Source organism: Colossoma macropomum, unplaced genomic scaffold (assembly GCF_904425465.1).
Source record: "Colossoma macropomum unplaced genomic scaffold, Colossoma_macropomum, whole genome shotgun sequence".
NCBI lineage: Eukaryota > Metazoa > Chordata > Actinopteri > Characiformes > Serrasalmidae > Colossoma > Colossoma macropomum.
In genome coordinates, this window is record NW_023494792.1 from 22,014,113 (window position 1) to 22,038,198 (window position 24,086).

Consider the following 24,086-nt stretch of genomic DNA (forward strand, 5'->3'; position numbering starts at 1 on the left):
TGAAGAAATGATAGCTCCATTTAATTCTCTTTTAAACTGCTTTTTCCCCCCCACATACTGTACAAGGTTCTACTTGCTCAAATAGATGTCCCTGAGTCAGGGATCAGGACTCCATTCTGCCAAAGAAGCATGCAACATTTTCAGCACAAGAGACACCATTTGCTATCTCACACATGTGCCCATCTCATGTTACAGATCTCTTTCAGAATAAAAGTACTTGGTCATAAAGTGAACTGCTCAACATATAAGTGAACGCCATGGCATTATTGATTACATAGCTTGATTACATTACATAACATTACATTACCATAAGTCATACAAATGAATGAGTTACAGAATGAGAAAATATAAGTAGCTATTTGCAAATGGAGTAATATGTAAGGACACATAAGTTTGCTGAATATAATAGAAAAATAAAAATCAGTCACATTTTGTGTCCGTCGTTTGAACAGCTAACAATCCTAGAATGAGTGCCTACAAGTGTTTGATTTAAAAGACGCTTCACTACAAGCAAATTCAATATGAATTCAGTAGCAAAGGTTCACATACCCAAGGACAAAATAAAAAGTGATACTATGAAATGATACAGATCTTTAAGCCAACATTAAAACACCTGAACACATGATTAACATAAAAAACTGCCTAAAAGACCACTGAGCTTGCAGATTCGTCAGTTAACGACTATTGCAGTTCACACCACAGTACATTAGTTATGGAATTTGTGGTGTTAAAATCTTCTACTGTTAATAATGTCAGTGAATGCACATAGTGAACACCTGCTTGAAAGTGCTTCCATACAGTTATAAGGCTATTTTACACAGACGTTAGATGTAAGCAGGGCAGACTGGTAGATCCTTTTACCTTAACAGTAGCAACAGCATTCACATGTCACAGAACACAATGGTGTTTTACTTGAGCACGCACACTGGTCTCTGGCCCAAAGAGGGAAAGCAGTATCTGTATTCACAAATCACCTCATGAGCAGAATCTGGAATCAGTTTTTGCGACTATGGCCATCATAAATACAGGTTCTTAGATCAGCTTTCCCACTCTTGCAAATACAGACACACAAGCTTAAGAGTGTACTGCATTGGTTATCCAATCCAATGCAAGTTCAAAAATCCAAATAAATGGCCAAGTGGAGCTTTAGGAAGAAAACAGCACTCCTACATGGGTCATTATAAAAGGAAAACCTGTCGCTCTAAGGAGAAGCCTACAGGCTTTAAGAACATCTTTTTGTCTGAGATTAATATCGATCATGTTTCTACTCAGTGCTTCTAAACAGGATCTGACATGTCACAGTATTCAGTCGTCTATCTGATGCAACCTGCGAACACGTTTTGTCCTCTTGTCCTCTAGTACTTTCAATTTGAAATGATACAATGACATTTTTACTACATTAATTTTTTGGACAGTTGGCTTCGCAGCTCTACTTTTTAACATGTTCATTTGTGGCCAGATTTTAGTCTGAACACATGAACCTAGAAGCCTTAATGCAAATAAAGCAGGGCAATTAAAGATGAATCATACAGTTAGATATCAACTGTTTTATCATTGGGGAACAAAAGAAACCATTAGTGAACTTAGCAATTAGCAATGACTTGGCAAAGCAACTAATTGTGAACCAAATAAGACTATAGTGATAAACAGAATAATCCTCCTTTCACTTGTGTGGAAAACCTTCAAATAAGTCAGGAACACTCCACAGTGTAGAGGGAGAGGACCATTACATCCAGAACACTACATCTGGAGAACATCACAAAGGAATAATATAACTTATAGAAACCTGCCAAATACTTTTACTTCCATAAAACTGGGTTAAAATGAACCTAACAATCTCTAAATGGTTCATCTGGTTGAAAATCAAACAGATAACCTGCCAGTTAACATCTATTGTTATTGTGGTCATTGTGCCATTTCCTTTGCTGGAGCCAAATACCAGAGACAAGAAACAAAAACGGCTGCTCAATATCCTAATATTGTTTTTGAGCTTAAAGTATTCACATGATGCTTCATGTGCCTATTTCAACACACAGAGGTCTTATTTCTTCTTTGTGCTGCTTGTCGGTTGCCTTGATCCCTTTAGACCAGTAGTTCTCAAACCACTTTTAAGGGACCCCCCTTCAACCTAACTCCCAATGCACAGAGATAGAGCAAAATGTGGACTGTCTGGTGGTCTCTCCGGGTTGAGAACCACTTATTTAGACAACACTATTTTGAAGTTGAACAGAAGATACTGAGTGACCTCTGCAGTTTAAACACATGCTGCCTGTTTTAAATTCTGATGAAAAAAAAAGCATCTACAGAAACAGAGTTAATTCATAAAGCCTTGATTACAAACTTTGTTTCTAGTGGAGGCTGTACAAAGAAGCAAAATTGTAATATAAATATCTAAGGCAAAACATGACCCAAATGACTCATACAAATGATGTATTTCAAATGAGTACTGTTGGGAAACTGTCCATTTGTTTATAGTGTCACAAAATCGTACTGGTACATAGAGTAAATGCTTTGGTAGACCGAGCAGATTTTCAGCTGTTTGTGCGCTAACAGAACAGAGGCATGACATGTCACATCCACTGTAGATCTGGAGTTTAAAGGAAAACAACTGGTCCCTCTGAAGCATCAGAATTGATTAAGAGACGGAAACATTTTGGGGTTAGTCAAATGTATGTGTATGAGCACCTTTGGGTTCAGTGTGCTGCATCTGCCAAGACTGGTGAACTGTCAAATTACAGAACAAATCAGGATAAGCTGAGACTGAAGCTGCATCTGTGAATTAATCTCATGATCTGACAGTTTTTTTCTACTAACTGAGCAAACTCAGGATAAAAAATCTGTTTTGAAGTGTACATATTTTAATCATTTGCAACCATTTATGAGGTTAAATAAAAACCTGATTAAAGGTGGTGGGGGGTTCTCTTGATATCGTTTTAGACTGCAGATTTTCTGGCTTTGAAAACAGTGTGAAGGCTCTTGGGTAATTTGAACTGTTAGATGTCATTCAGAAACAACACTCAACATACTGGTCACTAATGACTTAGGAACATTCAATTTCAATACAAACACTTTCACACATTATCAGCATTACTGATTGGCTATGAGACAGATGGACCCCTTCAGTCTTCAGCTGGATCCAGCAGAGATTAAGATCTCTTGGCAAACAGTGTTGGCTATGATTGCTATGACTGTGGCACTTTATTCACCAATCTTTAAAAGAGTCACAAGTACTGTGCTTGGAGTGAATGTCAGTCAGACAAGTGGGTGTAAAAAGATTCCTTCAGAGACCATTTATGCTCAGTCTATTGGCAAGTAGCCCACTGATTGGCTAAGAGCACTCTGAGTGTCACTGATTGGCAGAAAGCTGCCTCTGTCTTTCGCTGACTGACAGAAAGCAGATTCGGTCTCTCACTGATTGGTCGAGAGCAGTCCCTGTCGCTGGGCATGCTCTAGGATGGCAGTGTGGCAGAAGTAATACTGTTCTGGTGTTTGGATGCTGAAGGCGCGCTGCGTCCTCATACGCCTCACCGTCTGACACACATTCAGAGTCCCGACCTCCTGCAGCTGGGACAGACATATATCCAATGCACAGAACGTACCTGAAAACAGAATAAGCAGAATAATCAAACATCTTCAGTGGGTAGTACTTCAAAACATGTTAACTGACAATGAACAACTTTAGCACTTCAGCTTTCAGAATAGGTATTGTAACTGCATGTCAACACCATGTCTCACAGTATCAGCACAATCTGTTTCAAATTGAGTATATGTTTGAAAGTATGCCCTATTCACTATATAGTGCACTGTTTTGGGAGTCATTTGGTGCATTATTATTTGGGAGACATCAAATATTCATTACGTAGTATGTATGCAACAGAAAAAAGAATGACAGTGATGAGAGTGATAAGCAATCATGTAGTGTATAAAATAGTTTACTTCTACCATGGATGATGTTCCCTATAATAGTGTTCTATACAGTGCACCCTGATTTTAAATCATATACTATAGTGATTAGGTCTGTTTTTGATTTATTGAGGGTTCAGTTTGAGAATTACATGTTGGCATATAAAATAAATGTTGGCATTTGCCCAAGACATTCTAGCCTTTGAACACACAACAAAAACAAAAGTTTTTAAAGCAGTTACTTACCTGTCCTGCCAATGCCTGCACTGCAGTGGACAACCATGGGTGGTCCCAGAGGATGACCCCTCCACTGTGACCCCAGAGCCTTCACTGCTCTCTTCTGCTGCCTCTTCACTGCACCCAGGAAGTCAAGCAAAGACAGCGCAGAGGAGGGGACGCCGTAGTCAGGCCAGCTGAGGAACTGGAAGTGAGTAACCTGCCTCTGCTCACAGGTCTGATCAGGGAAAAAAAAAAAAAGAAAACCTCTTATCAAGATTGATTTGTCTTGTCAAGGTTTGTCTTACTACAAGATACATGTTAATATCTGGAACTAACTGGTTTTGGAGTCCAAATGTGCTTCAAATGTGTAGTTTTCATTCTTGGAGTAAAAATTCATTAATATACAATACATAAAAAATATAATCCCATTACTTCAAGATTGATGATGCCTCATTATGTGTTTGTCTTCAACGAGGGCTTGTGTGAGCTTCAACTCCACAGGAAAGATTTACATCAAAGCACTTAACCTTTACCTGCAAAAGTTTTTCAAAGTTCACACCATAATTAACCCCAGATTTTTACTCTACCACTGCTTCCACATCTGTCCTCACATCAGAGAATTCTGCATTCTAGTTTGAATTTCAGAGATGCAACGATGTCTCGAAACAACCCACACAAAAATCATACTCCTTATAACGACTACCACGATTCACCAAGGCTATGTTATTCTCCCACTGATCTGCTCTATCTGTACATCTGTCTGTATGTGTGTTACCTCTGTGTTATGTAGCTCCAGAGTGGTCTGATTGTAATGGGAATGGTTGTCCACTCTCTGGTTGACCACAGCTATGTGTCCGTACACCTCTTGGCCCCCTTCCTGCAGAGGCCAGTACTGACCACACTTCCTTCGGCCACCCTCGTCAGTCCTACACACAAACAGCACAAGACATATCCATTACTCAGTTCACAGAACCAGACAGCTCTTTGAAACACTCAGAAACATCCTACAGAATAATGTAGAAGGAAAAACATAAGCTTGAATCTTTTTTCTGTGATTTAATATGAAAAGATCCACGACACACTACAACAGAAATGTACTGCCAGGCTCTGTCATTTTCAGGATTTTGTCAAGTTTTTCGTATGTGTCCATGACTCATGACTCACCTTGTTGTCATGACAATGACCAGCACGCTTTGCTCCCACACCATTCTCCAGAAATCTCCGTAGGTTTTCTCCAGCGGCCCTGTGCAGAGTCATCCGGTTACATCCCTATCTGAACTATGCAAACTACATAATGCCCTGCTAAACTTAACACAAACTTGCAGTTATTCTAAGTCCAACAGTTGTTCTATTGTACCTTGAGTTCCAATGTACGCATTCTTCTGTTTGTAGCCGTCCATGAAGCTGGCGTTGATGTAATCTGATCTCTGAGAACAGAACAGTCTCTCAATGAGATGACAAGCAGGCATTACTGCAGTATTCTGTATATTCAGTGCTAAGATTTCACACTCTACATTCTTGAAAGCATAGTGAACCATAAAACAAGAAAAACAGAACTTACAACTTCATACAAACCTCATTTCTTTTGCCTTTCAGACGTACACGTGTTTGGTCAAGACAAAGAACGTCACCATAGCGATTCCTCTCCTGGTTGTAGCCAGCCCTGCAGGAGGGTAAAACAGTCAGCGACTACCATCACAACATTGCTTTTCTTTGAGGTAAAGCTCTACTGCTTACTAAGTAAAGCCACCTGCAAAGGGCAAACAGGGAGAGTGAGCACACAAGTAAGCCTACATGTGGGTCTACAGGTGGCTGTACTTCTAGCTGCAGAAAACAGCCATATTGTGTGCCATTTTACTACTTGCACTTATGACAAAACCATAACCTTTCATATTTTCACAGGACATTATAATAAGATGGAACTGCATGACAAAAATCCTGCATTTATCACAAATTTCATTCTACTACACTTTGCCATGGAGTACCATTATAATCATGAATTATTAATATCAATGTACCATACTTACTGTAAAATGCAACTGGAGCAAGGGTAACTGGAGTCTTCTATAAGTATTCTTTTAAAGAGATCTGTATATTAGATTAACTAGTGTTGATCTGATGTATCAAGCCTATTACTACTAGGCAAATTTGACTGTGAGCATTAGTATAGGCAACTGGTGATGAAGACATACCCAATTAAAAAAAATAAATACAATAATAATTATATATGCAATGTTAGCACCAGATCTGCTTGGTTTTGTAGCCTCTCTGACAAGGAATGAATGGGGAATGCTGTACTCATGAAATGTCTGTACTACATTTAAAACCCATGTTAAATTCAATATTTTGTACATGATTCTCATTAATAATTGTTTAATTTATAATTGCATTTAACCACATATGTAAACACATTATATAGTTTATGAAATACTGACATTTTACTGGTTACCGATGACCCTGTGCATTCTCATTACTCTCAGTGGCCCTTGAAAAATTCATATACAATAGCAATTAACCTACACTTTTTGAGCAGCGGTACTCACAGTGCACAGTGGAAAGTTCCAGGTGGCTGCTCTTTACGGAGCTCCTCGTACTCCTGGTAGATGCCACTGCGTTGGGCTCGAGCTAGGTGTGCCATAAACTCTGGCAGCCGCATGGCCTCGGGGCCTGGTGTGTGCACTGAGGAATCGTCCAGTGGGATGCCCACCAATTCATCGACCGGGTCTACTTGTCCGTTCTGCTCGGCCAGCAGCCGCTGGTTCCAGCCATGAACATCCAGAGCCAGGCAGCCGCCTAGGTGCTCGGGCAAGCAGTCTCTGGGCAGGTGCTGTCGCAGGTCAGTCATCTTCACCATTTGGACCTGCAAGGGCCAGAAGGACAGAGTCACCTGCCAGCGAACCCCATAAAATTGCTTCAAAAACAGCTACAAAGAACTAAGAAAACCACATGTGAATAGGAATAAGCCAGTGACAAATGGTCTGCGGTCGGCGATTTGGTCGATATGTACAGACCCTTTCTCTGAGTTTCTCCTTTAGCAGCAGACTCAGCAGGTTGTAGGGCACTCGAAACCAGACTGGAGCTCCAACTATGAACACCTTCTTCAGTCGGGCAGGGAACGCACCCTGCATACAGAGACAGACAACACAACACATCAGCGACCAGAATGTGGGTGCTCTATGGAGTATTTGGAGCCTTAGTGTTTTCCCCTTTTTGCTCAACTTGGGATTTTAACCTCACGAGATGGCGATGAAAACTGGTTGTGGTTCAATTAAATATTCCAACAATAACTACTACTATTCCAAGATAAGACAAGTTACTACTACAATATTAATTATTACTACCAAGCAATTTTTTGACTGAATGCTTGAGAATAGTGAAAAATACCTTAAGCAGATTAAGGATCTTCTTGCTCAAGTCCAGCTCAAAGTTGGTGTAGTTGGATCCTGCCATGTCATAGATGAACACAAGGCCATTCCTCTGGGTCTCAAAGCTGCAGCGAGAAAGAGAGCACAGCCGAGAGGGACCCAATATTTATGCATACTACTAGTAAGTGTGCACTAACATGAATACACTCTCTGCATATTTATGAATGCCACAGCCACAAATCAAACATTATGTGTTCCATGTACATATATTATACATTTCTATGTTTGTATGCTATATAATCTAGACTGCAAGCCGCACTAACCTTTCTACTGCTCTGTCCAGCAGGTAGAACAGAGCTTGTAGCACCACATGGTTGCCTGTTTTATTGGGATGGTGAAGCTTGGCTGTGTACAGAGCTATGGAGGCACCTGAGGGGTCCCTTACTCCCTAGAGAGAAAGAAGTTACAAGTTTTAGTTTAGCTTTGACATATACACACACACACACACACACACACACACACACACACACACACTCACACACACACACACTCACACACACACACACACACACACACACACACACACACACACACACACACACACTCACCTTTCACAAGTAGGTCCTAACAAACAAAAGCACTTTTTACAGGTCAGTATCACACAACATTTAATTTAAGGACACATCCTGCAACTAATTATCATAAATGACATCATAGAAAATGACATCATAACATCCAAGTAGCTCAAGTGATGTTCTCGATATGTCCACAGGGAGGCAGAGCAGCAGAGACAATGAGAGAAACAGCAGAGGGAGACAGACAGTCTTACTGCTGATCTCCCAGATACAGACTAAGACTATTACTAGACTAAAGGTTATTAGCAAAAAGAGCAGAGTCCAAGACTTGGCTTCATCTATCTTGGGAAATGGCCTGGAAAAATTCACTTAAACTGGGAGCATGCTGACAAAAGTTGTAGTTATAAAAGTATAATAATATAAAGATAACTAACTACTACTTAATATGAAATGCAGGATATAAAGCTGTACAGAAGAAAATTAGACTGGGCCAGAGATCATTTCAATGCCTAACTCCACTTACAAATCAGCGTCTTTCTGAAGGTCAAGACACAATCAACGTCTGCTCTTTCAACACCATATGACACAGAACAAATCCATAAAACAATAAAAAGTCTCGAATTAAAGAACTCATTCAACATTCAGTAAGGCTTTTTATTAACTGGGACATAAACCATGTTATGCACATGAAGTGAGACAGTGACATACTGACGAGAAAAACAATTTGCTGTAGATCTGTCATCACTGAGAAACACTGACCTAGAGGGCTGAAGTTAGGAGGCTATTACTAGGGGTGCAGGGCTATAAATATTGCTGGCAGGATGGGGAAAAGAGGAGAAGAAGAGAGCAGTTCAATCGATTGATCCAGGGGCAGCGAGAAAAGAGGATCGTTGTCACCCGGCAGGTACATTACAGTCTTTGTGAATGAAAACAGGAATGAATGCTCACTCATCAGTGCACAACTGTTCTGCTTAGAGAATATAACAGCATTTCACAGGTTGTTGTATATTCTTCCCATCAGCCCCTCTGGCACATGCTGAGCTAACAGCAGCACTGCAGTGCTACATAAATCAGGACAGCACCAATCATCTCTGACTGGACTCACTCTCCTCACTGACACACCCTGAGAAATCCATTGACATTTCCTCTGTGTAGTGTGAGCACGCTCGTCCACCTCAGATGTTCCTGACAAATGGGAGTGTTCTGATGAATCAGAGTCTCCCTGCAGTCTGAGAAATGTAAGCAATATAATTGTGTCGGCCATCCCCCCCCCATCTCTTTCAGCTTTATTCAAGCATTACATCCTGTTGTCAATGAGTAATCGTGTTATAAATTGTATTCATTTATGAGGTACACCCACTGACTCCATGTCACAGAATGAACTGGTCAAAGAGAAAATTCCAGACTAGAACCTCTAATCACCACCTTAATCTTACTTTAAAAACCTAGCAGCTCTGTCATAATCAAAGATGAAGCCCCAGCACAAATCTGCTACATTCATCTCTGGAGCTGAAAACTCCCTCCTCTCTGAGACACAATCTGGGCTCTCGCACTGAAATCGTCTCTCTCCTTTCATTGACAGGTTGACTACAAGCTTGAATTAGTTGACACATGAGCTAAATACAGTAAAGAAGGAATCTAACAAGTTGTTATTCATGTTGTACTCCTTTTCCACCAAAAAGAAGTACAACATGAATATTTCTCTGTAATTACCATCATTATTACCATTATCATCATTCTTCTTATAATGTTTCAATCACACACAGATGAACATGTGGAAAAAAAATTCCCTCAATCTCACAAGATTTCATCTTGTTCTGCTCCATGGATTTGGTGTAGAGCAGGTAAAATTCAAGAAGGCTTATATAGGATCTGCATGTTGACTAAACCAGCTTTATACTCAGTGTTTACAGTGGTCTTATATTACATGCCACATTGCACAAAATGCAAAAAAATCTTGGCCAAACTCCATGTTAGACTGTGAATTCATGGAAGGCTCATTCTTGAAAGTGACCTGAAGGCTGGGCCAGACTAATAAGGTAGGCCAATATTGTTACTTGTGAACAATAAAGTTCTTACCTTGATTTGTGACACTCTCACACTCTCTTTCTTTCTTTCTTTCTTTCTCTCTCTCTTTCTTTCTTTCTCTTTCTTTCTCTCTCTCTCTCTCTAAGCATGTACTTCTTGCTCAAAAGACTCAGCTATTTCAGCTAACACAAGGTTGTTTTCACTTTAGTTCCTAGAGTGCCAGTAGCTTCCTCTTCTGGACATTCTTGTTAAGCTTACGTACAGACATAAGTGAGAGAGAGAAGTCAGGTCCATGAGGTGCTTTGCATCAAAACTAGCAATTCTGTCATAATCATAAAGATTATGATTCTGTCACAATCATGAGCGTGTGAGCGAGAAGTCAGGTCCATGAGGTGCTTCCTTTCCAAAAACTAGCAGTTGTCATAATCAAAGTTTATGATTCTGTCATATTGTCACAATCAATCATAAAGCCCCACGACAAATCAGCTACCTTCACCTCTGAAGGATCTGCATGTTGCCTAAGGGTAGATACTGCACATTCACAAGGCAGGCGCTAGTGGCTTCAGTACTCACCAAGATAGTGAACTTGCCGCTGAGCAGTTCAGAGCGCAGTGGCTCTTCCTGTGGCTGCAGTTTGACGATGCCCTCCCTCAGTCGTGTCTCCTGCCACCACACAGACGAGGACAGAAAAATGACTCTTCTCATATAACATTTCACTGCCTCACCCACCCCTAGTTTTGCCCCAGCATTTGAAAAGATTAAGTTTCTTCTGATTTCTTGTTGTTAACTTATTTGGAATATTTAAAGCTTTGCACCACATTCAATTAAAGTCCTTTAAAAAAAAAAAAAATTGAAAGTTGGAGAAAACATACAACATTCGTTTAAAAATGGCCTCAGTTAAAACCTCCATGCAACAAAGTGTCAACTAAAACTATATATCATTAGCTTTACAGGCCTTATATTTATGACTGAAGACAGGGGACACTCAATTTTACTGACGGAGTCCATCTCTGTATTGCCCAGGGTTGCCTAGCTATCCTTCATATCTATTATATTTTAAGCCCTGTCAGAAATATACCAGTAAACTGTGGTCTGTCTTTAGGTAACTTTTGGAGGTGGAATGGCCACTCACAGTCTGACTTCTCGTGACAGAAAATACATGAATCAGCACAGTGCTTTTATGCATGACTTGTTATCATTGATCCCATCAGTGATGGCAGCATTCAATTTACTGGTAGATTTCTATGACAATGTTTTTGGTGTGATTGCTACAAAGTGTAGATAATGGAAACTAAAGATAACACAGGGGTATACAGTATCAGTAAAACTGAAGCTGAGCTTCCTGTATCTTCAGAGCAGCTTTAGTTCCCTGAATAGCAGCTCCATCATAAGTATGAGCTTTTGCAGACATGATCTGTGACGCTGAGCCCTTGCAGGCTCTCCTGTGGGAGACGGACACCCATGACTGCTGACTAAGGCTCACACAGAAAGCTCCCCAGGCCTAATTCAGCCTGCAGAATCCAGCCACGTACTGACGGCTATTAAAGCAATTAGAGAGCGAACAAAAGCTTTGGGAACTTTCCATTCTCTCCCCCATAATGACTCTGGTTGAGGCTGATTTGATTCTGAATTACTAGCTGTTTCTTCCACTGCAGCAAAAGCCCCGTTTCAGTGGAGCTACACGGAACAAAATTAACAGCTTAGTCATTTCATTATGCATAAGTCATAAGGAATTAACATTAACAGCCTGGACAAGATAATTAACTTCTAACAGTTGGTGAAGCCTTTGAAACATTAGGTTAACTAATAGTATCAGATTCAAATGCTTTGCAAAGCCTCCTTTGGGAAAAAGAAAGAAGATGAAAGATTAGTTGTATAAAACACCTATGCTTTAACTTTTCGGACAATGGTAGCTTTAAATGATGTTAAAAGTAAGCCAAGTAATTTTAACCTGTGTGATCAGTGTCTCGTGTGGTTTCATGACCTCATGTGCAGCATTTTGATGAATTTAGTATGCTAAATTACTCAAAAGTAAGAGAAAATGTTGGAGCTACTTGTATGACTCATGTAGGTTAACAGTGATATTATATATTTACAAAGAATTACAAAAATCTTATCACTGATTTTATATTTAAATTTCATGTAGTTGTATACTTCCTTTTATGACCATATGAAAAACTGAATTATCTGGATTTGTGAACAAACTGCTCTTAAATATGATCTGATCTTCACTGATGTTACAATAGTTGTATTTGACAACAAACATTTTACAATGCCATATCTTTGTCAAGCTTGATGGAGGGAGTGTAAAAACATGGGTCTGCTTTGCTGTGTCAGGTACTGGACAGCTTGCATTCACTGATGGAGCAATAGTATCAGGAATTTTTACGAAGTCAGAGCATCTACCTGCGATCTAAAACTCAACAACAGCATTCCTCAAACAGATGAACTTAACATTTTAGAATGGCCAAATTTTTCAAGGCTTTTTCAGTCTCACTGAAATGCTGTCACTTAAACACCACATCCTCAACACATACATAAAATTAGTTTTGTGCAGAGGATGGGCCAAAATACCAGCTAACTGCTGTCTAGGACTGTTCAGCAAATATCGAAAGACAGAAAAAGTTCCCACTAGCTAATAAATATAAGGGTTAATCAATTTTACTAAAGTAATATTATTAAATAAATGCCACTGTACAAAAGTTGTTCATATTCTTTATTAGACAGGTCTTCTTTATCATAAACTAGATTATCAACTCTCAATTTGGAAACTATTAACACAGAAATCCACATATTTCCAAACTCTTCATAAACTTTTCTTCATAAAGGAGGTTACTGGACTTGGGAAATCACTGTTGAATTTAAAGATGCCTTGTGTGAGACTAAATAAATGGAGCCCCGTTGGTCCCAAAACTCAGGCATTGTTCCTTACAAGCAAAGTTTCATTTGTGTGCATTTGTGTCCACATTACTCAAAAGCTATTAAAGCACAATGAGCATCTTTAGGCTACATGGTAACACTATGCATTCTTGCGCAACCATATGACCAGTGACTGGTATTCACTGAAAACCTACCTATTTTCTCTCTCAACATCCAGTAAATGCAGAAACACTAAAGGCCTCTGTCAGTGTGTAATAAATTATATTTCACAGTTTAGTGTTGCACCTACACATGCACGGACAGTACCTATAAGCCTTTGCATGTAAGCCTTCCAACATCTATAAAGTCTTCCTTTCCTTCAGAATTTGTCATCTTCTCATGGTTCCAAATTACATTGCATATCTAACTATGTAGTTTTGGGTGAAGTACTACCTGTATTACTGTCTGTAATATTTATGATCAATTCACATGAGATAAGAAATTTTGAAATAAATAAACTGACAAGAGATGGAAGTGGCTACTTGATTTACGCACTGGCTGTCTTATGTGAATGCAGTGTCATTAGCATTAGAAATTCACAGCTAACAGTCAACATCACAGCTTACAATTTTTTTTTTCTGTAATTTTTACCTGTTTTAATGTTCTGAGTTGCACTGTAGAAGAGCGCATATCAGCTTAATTTTAGCAACAGAGAACTCAAGTAAAAGCCTCTTTAAGCCCCCATACTCAAAACTCCTTTTCCACAGAATATGATTTTTACGGACACGTCAATTTGTATAGGATTAACATAACATGGATTTACGTCTATGGATGGTTTTATAGAAGGTAAAAGGTTCCAACCTTTACTGCGGTGGGAAAGCACAGTTTGTAAAAATAACTGACATGGCGCATTTGGACAGCACTAAAATCACTGAGAACCGCCAATAAATATTACATTATCCCTCCCCATGTAAAAGTAATCCCGTCCAATTAGTGCTTTAAACTAATGTACCTTTCCTCAGCAACAAAGGTAATGTGAATTAATGAAGGTGGCTGTTGTTTTTGACATTTGCCTTTTTAGTATAGTATTTAATCAAAATTGTCTTTCAAAAATGTTCAATCTTTAATACTGAGGCCTTTTTTTAACATAATCACACATGTAGGACACTTACAAAGGTGTCAGTCTTACATACACACACACACCAGAGACTATTACATACCCTGTAGCTGTGGAAGAGCTCTATAGCTCGAAGGACATCAAACTTGCGCGCCATTAGGAACTTCACAGCCACATCCCATGACAGAGGGGAGACGCCATGCTGACTGGTCCACTTATTGATCTCCTCCAGGAACTGTTTAGTGGCCTGAAATTCATAAGCAACACATTCAGCCAGCCTTCAGCAACTCAGATCTCATACCTTACAAATCCTGTAAGGTTAGACAGTCTCTTTCAGCAAGTGAACAGAAGCACTGGCCTCTATTTGTCTGGGATGTCAGATGTTTGAAAAGCTTTGAATATCGAATATGTTTTTAAACAGCAAATTACAATCATTTCTCCAGCAGACTAAACTACAACAGACAAATGAATTTTGCTGTAACACTTGAACTCTTGCATCACCGCATTTGTTAGATTTGAGTTTAACGCTGTGCTTTTTTTTTTTTTTTGTTCAGAGGAATTTCTCTTTTAGCTGATACAGGGCTGTTGACACAGATCTCAGTTCATCAGGATATTAAAACTGCAGACAAAGCAGATATCAGTTCTCATAAAATGCCCTTTCTGAGAGATGAGAATACTCTGTGGCTCCAGGGGACTGTGGACAAAATAAGTAGGCTAATTTATTTTTAAAAAAAATCCCTGTGACATCCAAAATGCAGGTTATCAGGATATAAACAGAGAAAACCTAATCAGGGCTGTTTGTACAAGGGTATCATCATTTCCCAAAACTATTAACCTACATAGCTTTTCTCAAACAGTTTAATCAAAAAACATCAACAGCTTCCGGACAGACTCTGAGTGTTATAATCTGTTAGTGCTCACTGAAGTGAGCTGGGTGATTGGCTGCTGGAGAGCATCATCAGTAAGATAAACAGTTTATACTGAAAGAAGCCTTTTGTTGGTGTTTGTGAAGAGCCTGCGCTCTGTGCTGTGATTATAAAGCAGGAGATGCAGCAGCACCAGCAGTCAGCCCTTTCACTGGCCTGAAAGGCAGCCTCATGCACACACAGATCAGATCTCCACTTTAGACGCTCCTCAGAACTTCAAAATACGAAAAAACGAAAAGAATCACCATGAGTAGCAACAGGTCAGTACAGATAAGCTGACACTGTCTCACAGTTAACAGGATGTGGGAGAGTATTCTTGACCTTAAGACCAAGCCCATAACAGACCCGACCATTTAAAAGTGTGCACTGTAAAAGCCAGCAGACAGAATTCCTCACTCTTAAAACATGTTATCATCAACTTATGTTGTACGTATTGCATGTAGACACATGTGCAATAACACATTGTGTTCAGTCTGTATAAAGGAGGATGGCTAGAAATTTAGGCTTAGCTCTGCCTTGAGGGATTGCATTCTTTGCTCTTTACAGTACTACAGACGGAGGCCTAAAATGGATCCATGCGCTTGTGAGTGTATTGTGGGGAGTGGGCTGAGATTAGCCTACTGCAAGGGCTCAGATATCCATGTGAGGAGGAGAGGGGGGGAAAAGTTTAAATAAATAAAAAAATAAAAAAAAAAAGGTTGACTGTCAGTACATGTAAATCATTTCCTGTAAAACTAAATCACACACACAGACCAGGGCAGGGAAAACAAGTCAAAATTTAAATGTGCTTCCAGTTTCTATAAGGACCAGTGCTTAATTGCAATAAATATATAATTAATTCAATAAATACATAAATGTGAATGATTTTTTTATACTCTTGATAATGGAATGAATAAACACGTACAATAAAACATTAAGTACAATACTCTGCATACTAAATCATTAGACTAGTTTTGCTTAGTCTCATGTTTAGTATGGTTATTTTGACATTTCTGATTAATATGGGATGCTACCTGTGCCAAAATGTCTTTGGTCAAATATCTGACCTCAATAAAAACTGTCCTCAAGTCTTTCAAAGCAACTGCCAAATGCTGTTCTAAGCTGACTGCCTTAGGCTCATCAGTGTCACTACAGGTCAAGAGAGTCCGTTTAGGTTCACCAGCTCGTCTGCTTAGTCAGCAGTTGCAGTTTAATTCTGAAACTCTGGAGGAGAGATTTCTGTCGTCACCAGGGAAAACCATGTTGAGTCAACTAGACTCGTAAGTAAAAAGAAAACTCACTGAAAGGCGGCTCTCTTTTCAGAATTTAGGAACTTTCCAAATAGTGATTAATTTCATTCGCTGTGCTGCAACTTAAATTAGACTTACTGTTAGCCATGTGCTCATTTACTTTACGCATGCTTGTGAGCCCAAAGCTTACTTCAAATTATGTTCACACGTCCGCTTTATGTAATCATTTTTTCCCTCTGTATCAAAAATCAGCATTAACAAACAATTCGTGTCTATCTTGGAGCACATCCCGTTGTACAGACCATTAAATAAGCATCCTTCCCCGGGGACAGAAGCTCTGGAGCCTTCCACATACACATGCCTTATGACCTTAAAAGGACAGGACATCCTTTCACAAGCAGATGGTAAGATATCCCTGAAATCTAACATTACCCAGAAACGTGACAACAAAGGAAAGAATGGCCAGAGCTCATGGTCAGTACCTTCCTTATAAAGGTCACACATCTATAGAATGGCTCAGTGGTCTAACTGGGTGACTCTGACATGTTAAGAAGTCAACCCTGAACTGGTCCACATGTGATTAAACATGTATACGCTCACTCGGTCCCTCTGCCACGTTCAGGTTGTCAGCCATGTCTATTCTGGCATCGATCGATACTGAACAGGAAGAGCAGTGCGTCATCAGCTCCATCCATGCCTCGGTCTTTCACTTCTCTGTCGCTTTCTCTCTCACACTCACCCACTCTGCCCCCGCCCCAATGCTTCCTGGGAGATGACCCCCCTTCCCACCCCCCCAAGAGAGTCCTGCAGCGGCGCTCTCGTTCAGTGGAAATGCTTTTAGCAGCTGCCTCAGAGCGCGGTCGCTCTGGTCCCTCCGGGGCCCCCGAGCTCCGGACATGTCCAGCCTGAGATGTAATTACCCTCACCACACACATACATTCAGCACAGCCAGACCATCAGGAAATGAACAGCTCAGATAAGCCCCACTACCCTGCACCTCTCCTGAGATGGCAAAGTGGATGCAGTCCCCCAGAGTGAGAAAGAGTTTCATTCACAAACTGGAGGACAGACACCATTGGGGAGAAAGATAACAGCGTAGCTTTGTTTCCCTCCGAGAGATGTGAGCCGAAGGAGTCTGAGAGAGGGCCGATAAGGCTGGGCCTCATTCAAATGACCTGCTATAGCAGGAAAGAAATGACAGGAGAGCTTTGTTCAGGTGCAGAAGCGCTGATCCTTCCTTAAGCCTTCAAAGCAGGTTACTGAACAGGTTGTTGGCAAGATAAAAGCACAGAGATGCTCTTTAACTACATTTATACTGGCTAGCAGCTGAACCTAAACTATTCAGAGGGATTCAACGTTTCTGGCAGTCCTCTGCATGTTTTTGTACCCGGGCTCTCACACAAGCACTGTAAATAACAGGCAAGTATTATATAATGGCCGTTTCCTGTTTGAGGCCCTCTTTTATAGAAACGCTGCCCGTTTGCGGACAGGAATAACAGCACAGCGCGGCGTGCCCGTTCACCATGTGCTCCCGCTTTAACCCCAGTTTTAACCTGATATTCTTGGCCCTTCGCGACTTTCGGAGTAAATAAAGGTGAGCGGGGCAACGACGTCAGGCGTCCTGACTCATGACGTCACCGAGGCCCTGTCTCTTTTGCGGCTGAAAGCGACTTTAAAAGTGAGTCTCTCGATCTCCTGCTGCTCAGGCCAGCATCGTCTCCGACACCCAGAGACGCTCGGGCAGGTCTGCAGTGGAGTTCGTGACCCACGAGCTGACACCCCGCCCGGCCTGAGCGCAGAGAACTGACTCCCCCTCCTCAGGTCTGCGGCTGGGAGATTTCAGTCCGATACTGAAAACTGAAACTTGCTAGTTTTCTCCTCTCTTCGCGGAAACGTTGCGAAACAGCTGATTCCTGGTGTTCACTGTACCCGCGAGCAGACCCGCGGACAGACACCACCAAACCGTTCACGACACATTCATAACGCGACCCCCGCGCTCTGCAGCTTCAGCTTCTCATGTAAAACCTCAAACAGCACTCAGATGATGAGCGAGTGGTCTCATCAGGCAGAGTCTGATGGTGGTCTGTCTGTGTGTCTGAGCGCTTAACGTCACAGACTGATGCGACCAACCCCCCGTTTTCTAGGAAATCATTAGAGGGGGGGGCGAACGGTGCGTTTTAGTCGTGAAACACCCTCGGATAACTTATACCAACAGCCTGATCGACCTGAAGTCGCCCGTGTTTTTATTCATTCTTTTAAAACTGCAGTATTTCCACTTACCTGCTCCTCCTCCGCTGATAAAGTGGCCGCCATTCTTCACGTCTGTTCAAGTAATTAAGGCACCTTTTCTCCTTTTTCTCCTCAGTGCTCAGTCAGACAGACAGTCAGTCAGTCAGTCCGAGAGGGAAACGACTGACTGTAAAAACCTTCTTTTTCAAGAAAACAAACGACGACGCCGATTTCAGATTCACACGGACAGACCGAGACTAGCCTGCTAGTTAGTTAGCTAACCTAGCGGTCTGTATCATCGAGGCGCACAGCTAGTCTGAGGTAAACATGGCAAACGGAGCTAATCGGCTGGATATCGTTAGTTCGGCGATACCGACAAACTTGGCGTTTTGATTTCGGCCGAATTAACGTTACGCTGTAAGTTAATTCAGACGCGCAGCAGCAGCAGCTCACTGTCGAGCCTCGGTGCCATAACGGCACAAAAAAACGGAAAGTCTGGAAGGTTTTCGGTCAGACCATCATCGGCCAGGCCAGCGGCAGCCTCGGTGGCCGTACAGTCGGTCCGGTCAGGGTTTGCTGGCGACACCTTAAAAATCCTCAGCTAGCTTAGCGCTAATGTTATGTTAGCCAGACACAGTAACTCAGCCTCATGTCCGCCCGCTGCTCGGCTTTCAGATACCAACGACCGGACCTGCGGCGATTACAGGCCGAAAAACCCCGAAGTGTCCCTCTCTGAGATGAATAAAAGTCACTAGCACATCTGGAAGCCTCTCGTCGGTTTCAGGCTTTTATCTGTAGTTGGGAAATGGAGCTCGGAAAAAAATGCGAATCCCCCCCCTGCTGTCCACACGCGGGCACTGCAGCTCCCTCCCTCTCAGCTTCATTCATAAAAATACCACCAGAGGGAGAGGGAGGGGGAGGGAGAGAGGGGAGAGAGAGAGGGGGGAGAGAGAGAGGGGGGGAGAGAGAGAGGGAGAGAGAGAGAGAGGGAGAGAGAGAGAGAGAGGGAGAGAGAGAGAGAGAGGCGCTGCTGTAAACATAGGAACATCCCGCTTGCTCTGTTACAGATTTAGTGTCGATGGTAATCTGGTTAAAATCATTCTGTGTATAAAATAACTAGGATGTAAAATGTACGACATAGTATTTATTGTTCTGTTTTTTTTCTTTGAATGTTGTGTTAAACGTATCACAAGAAACGCTATGTTTTGCATTAGGGGTCTTAAAAATACATATAACGCCATGGAACATTTACAGTAGGAGTGGACTTTTGTGGGCGTGGCTATGTGGTTTGGAACAACATGATTGGCAGATCCGGTACCGCCCACCAGAGAGCGCCTTCTTACGCCTTTTGTTCTCACACTGACATCATTTTGGGGGAAAAAAAAAACCGCACACAAAACGCGTCTAAGTGTGACAGGCATTTAATACAAATAACCACTTTTAGAATATTTTTAACGCCTTCATGCACAACAACTACGTTTAGTATGAAAAGGAAGAATGTCACAAAACCAGCTCTGATTGGTCTAGACTGACAAAATGTAGTATAGGTGTCCCTTGGATGAACATCAGTCTCCATCAGATTTTTTGATTACATGTAATTGTCATATTTGTTTTTTTTTTTGTTGTTCTGGTAAAAGTGAGAAGTGTGACAAGACCAAAATGTGAAATAAAATTGGAAAAACTGACAGGAAAACTCACTTTTTAGCTGATTGACTTCGAAAAAATGATTCAGATTTGTACTGAGGCAAACCTATATCGTATGTCAATATAATATTTCATATATGGATAATAATGGGTTAATCTAAGCACAGCTGTAGTATAGGACTATATACATAAAGTCTATAATAACGATAATGTCATATTTGAAATAAGATCAACTTAAGAGCTTTTATCATCACACATCAAGAAAGACAGTCAGGGGAGTGGCCTTAAAATAACCGCATATATTAGTAATCTGAACTTATCATTCTTCTACATCAGTTGGATGAACTAATGAGGTCAGCAGGTTTTTTCTCCTTATCCTCCTCCTCTCTCCCCACAGCCTGTCACTGTCTTACTATTGCAAATAACCTGGACATATGCAGGGCTGCTCAGAGCTTTCTGGGAAGACAGGTGCTGTGTGTTCCTGGAAAGGAACGAGTGACCTATACCTCACATTTCTCTCAAACCACACGACTCTCAGTTCTCTTGCTGTATAAGAACATTTTCCACAACTTAGTATATGTGACAAGTAGCTCTGCGTTGGTGGCATCACTGTGGCTCACATGTATCTCTTCAAATACGCCTATAAACTGTCACATAATATATGAGATTTGAAGATTACCAGTAAATAAGAAAGTCTTGCAGCAGATCAATTTCACATGTAAACTAATGGCTGGAGCAGTTGTGCTGTCAAAAAAACAACAAAAAAACAAAAACAAAAAAAGATTTTATGGGAAAGAAATTCTGCCTTTCTCCATGTTTACCACCTTCAGTAAACAAGGCTATTTTTAATTTTCACTTCCATCGTCGCTCACATAGGGAAACTGACCACTGAAGAGGAGTGAGCCTGTGCTCTCTAAGTTCTTGTGTTTTCAGCCATTCTGTTCACTTCATAGAGAAGAACTCTCAGACAGAATGTATGTAGTTGTAGGTCATGGGTTTGCTGAGCCAGGTCGTGAAGCAAAGGCTCCAGCAAGAGCTTTGCAAAAACAGCACCACTTTCTGTGGTCAAGCACAACTGCCTCATTCTCTAAACTGAACACATAAGGTTAAAGGCACATTTGAAAAAAGAAGTGGAAAATGCTGCAACAGCAGCACGAATTACTCAAAACAAGGTTATAGCTGCCTCGTAAGAGCAGGCACGATGGTGAAGCAAGAGGCGTGTGGTTTTCAAAGTGTTTTGGTATTAGTCATTATCTGCTTTCCAGGAACACACAGGTTAAAAAAACCTACTGCTCGTAAAACAGCCAGCTCTATCAAACATGGCTATGAAAGTGTTTTGATAACAATCTGAGTTCATTTCTGAAAAGAGGTAAACACACACCCTCACAGCTAATATGACACAATACAGATGATTATAGTCAAAGATTAGTTACCTCTAGAATGAACAGCATGCTAAATTTAACCATAATTGGAAAGGGTGATGAGTCTAGCTTTGACCTGCCAGTTACATATCTAATACCTCAGCAACAAAAAGACTGATACAAAAATAATTTTACAAAATCATTGCCACACACTGCTGAAGCACTTCATAAGAATAACAGCCATGTCAGAGAAACTAGAACTACCATTTTCACCATTCTGTTCCCTTTTCGAATATTTCCTCCAGAGTTCTGAGAATTTAAATTGTCTTGCGCTGAGCTTTGAACAGCATTTTCTGCAGTCCAACTTCCCAGATTACTGTTGTTGAATCTGATACAAAAGATAATACGCAAGCCTAGGAATGGCTCTCATTTTATTTGATTTTTTTTTAAATATTCTGGAAATAAATCAGTGATGCAAGAAAAAAACATCCAAAATTTGATGAAAAGTAAAACTTTATTAATTTATTAATAGGGCCTACAAAACACACTTAAAAATTACCAAACCAATAAGTTTCCTTCCCTCATGAAATTTATCAGTCTGGTGCATGAAGCTTACATTTAAAAATCTAAATCTAAAATAAAAAATCAAAAGGCATTCATGTAGAATGTCACCTGACCAGTAGCTTTTACGTGCAAGCAGATAGATTTTTCTTGATTTCTGCATACTCCAGGAACAGAATATAAACCAATACAGGTTTTATATTTTTTCATTGCTTCTCTAATTTTGCATTGGAATTATAATGTATTAAAAAAAATAAACCTGATACCATAGCATAATGCAAATCATCACAATTTCTTCAAATCATGCTTAGTTATACCAGGTAAAGATCTGAAGATAACTGTATGAAGTTCCAAGACTACAGAGGCAAATCTATATGGAATAAAAATGGATATGGGCAACTATGTAGCATGTAAACACAGTGTAAATTCAGAACTTAGCTTGCAACCACACCAGGGGAACATGGAAAATCAGAGTAGGCAAACCTCTTTTTAACAATTAAGAAGTACAATACAGTGCTACTTCATGAAAATGTCCAGTGCAGATCAGCTTAGTTTCCATCTATGCTTATGCCACAAGAAATTGCAGCACACTCTCAGAGATTTACCTGCAACTGGTCAATGATGAACACCAAATTCATTCCATTATTACTTCTGAAGTCCACAGGCAGGCAGAGAATAAAGCTCAAATAGAGCAAATCTAGCTTTAACTCAGCAGAACTTCCAAAATCCCCAGCACACTGTAAACCACAAACTCCAGTCTGCTGAAATCCAACATTTCTCAGGCTTATCCGAAAACACTCTGTTTAGAGAATCTACGGTCCAACAGTAGTGTTCCTGTCAGGTCTCTACTCATTAGCTTTCCATGCCCTCTCGCTGGTTGCTAGTTGTTGTCTGGTTCTCTGGTGTGGAGAGATGCTCTAGCTCATATCTACCATTCTCCTCCGCAGGCCGAACCTCAGTAGATGTCTTCTTGTGCTCCAGGATCTGCTGCATTTGGTGGCTGGCATAATCAGGCTTGGTGGTGAGAGGGGACTGCGGCACCTCAATGCCTAGGATGTCTGCCACCATGTAGGGTCTGAGCCAGCCCACCAGAGGGGTGCTGCCAGGGGTGTAATGAGTCTCACGGTGGTAGAAAAGGAGACCATCCACCTGGAGAGGAACAATGAATGAATGAATAAATGAATGAATGTGTGTGCACATACTGTTTATCTTTTTAATCTTTCATTCAAAATATTAACAAAAATCTAATCTTAACCTAAAGTAAAATGATTAAAAGTAAAAACCTAAATCTTGCTATGAAATAAATATTTTTCTCAAATCTGCGTGCCACAATTGTTGGCACCCCTAGAAATCCTTCTAACTGAAGTATATTCCCATGCATATTTTATGCTTCAAAGTTCACCTGAGTGATAAGGAACACCTAAATGGTCAACATGGCATCCTGTTTTGCAGGGGGATAAATAGAAGGTGACACACACGCCAAATTCCTTTAGTCAACCATCACTATGAGACAGACCAGAGAAAACAGCAGTGATATGCTACAAAAGGTTGTTGACTTGCGCAAATCAGGAAGTGGCTACAAGAAAACAGCTAAACAGCTGTAAATGTCCATTTCCACTATCAGGGCAATAATTAAGAAGTTCAAAAGTAACTGTTACGAATCTGCCAGGAAGAGAAAGTATGTGTATACTGACTCCACGCAGAGTAAGGAAGATGGATGAAGAAGCCAAACAATCTCCAAGGATCACAGCGAGTGAATTGCAGACTTTATCAGGGCTTGGGGTCAGGACATATCCAAAACTACAAGCAGATGAGACCTCCATAACCACCAGTTGTTTGAGAGGGTTGCCAGAAGGAGGCCTCTGCTGTAAAGGACTAAAAAACTCAAGGACCTACAATTTGCAAGACGTTACTGGAACTTTCAATGGGACCGTGTTCTACGGTCAGACGAGAGACTAAAATAGAGCTTTCTGGCAACAAACACCAGACGTGGGTTTGGTGTGGACACAAAGGTAGCCATGCAGAAAAGCACCTCATCCACACTGTATGGTGGTGGACCTGTGATGTTGT

At 40.8% G+C, this 24,086-nt stretch overlaps 2 protein-coding genes and 1 long non-coding RNA gene across 3 annotated transcripts in view; 1 reads left to right on the forward strand and 2 right to left on the reverse strand.

The window, feature by feature from the left end:
* On the reverse strand, window positions 1–19,269 carry ptpn9a (protein tyrosine phosphatase non-receptor type 9a). Its single transcript, XM_036576579.1, has 13 exons — window positions 18,502–19,269; window positions 14,170–14,313; window positions 10,664–10,753; window positions 7,811–7,935; window positions 7,507–7,612; window positions 7,134–7,244; window positions 6,666–6,982; window positions 5,698–5,785; window positions 5,480–5,549; window positions 5,287–5,365; window positions 4,898–5,048; window positions 4,150–4,357; window positions 1–3,599 (listed from the first exon to the last, which is right to left on the reverse strand). The coding sequence occupies exons 1-13, from the start codon at window positions 18,532–18,534 to the stop codon at window positions 3,409–3,411; spliced, it is 1,713 nt and encodes a 570-aa protein (XP_036432472.1). The 5' UTR covers window positions 18,535–19,269; the 3' UTR covers window positions 1–3,408.
* Window positions 18,416–23,207, forward strand: LOC118811963. The gene is made up of 2 exons (XR_005007516.1): window positions 18,416–18,551; window positions 22,964–23,207. It is a non-coding gene; the product is annotated as an uncharacterized LOC118811963 (long non-coding RNA).
* snupn (snurportin 1) overlaps window positions 21,968–24,086 on the reverse strand; it is an 8,309-nt gene continuing 6,190 nt past the window's right edge. Inside the window, exon 9 of the mRNA XM_036576580.1 lies at window positions 21,968–23,165. Coding sequence (XP_036432473.1) covers window positions 22,869–23,165 — 297 coding nt within the window. The 3' untranslated portion in view covers window positions 21,968–22,868. The remainder of the gene's footprint in view (window positions 23,166–24,086) is intronic.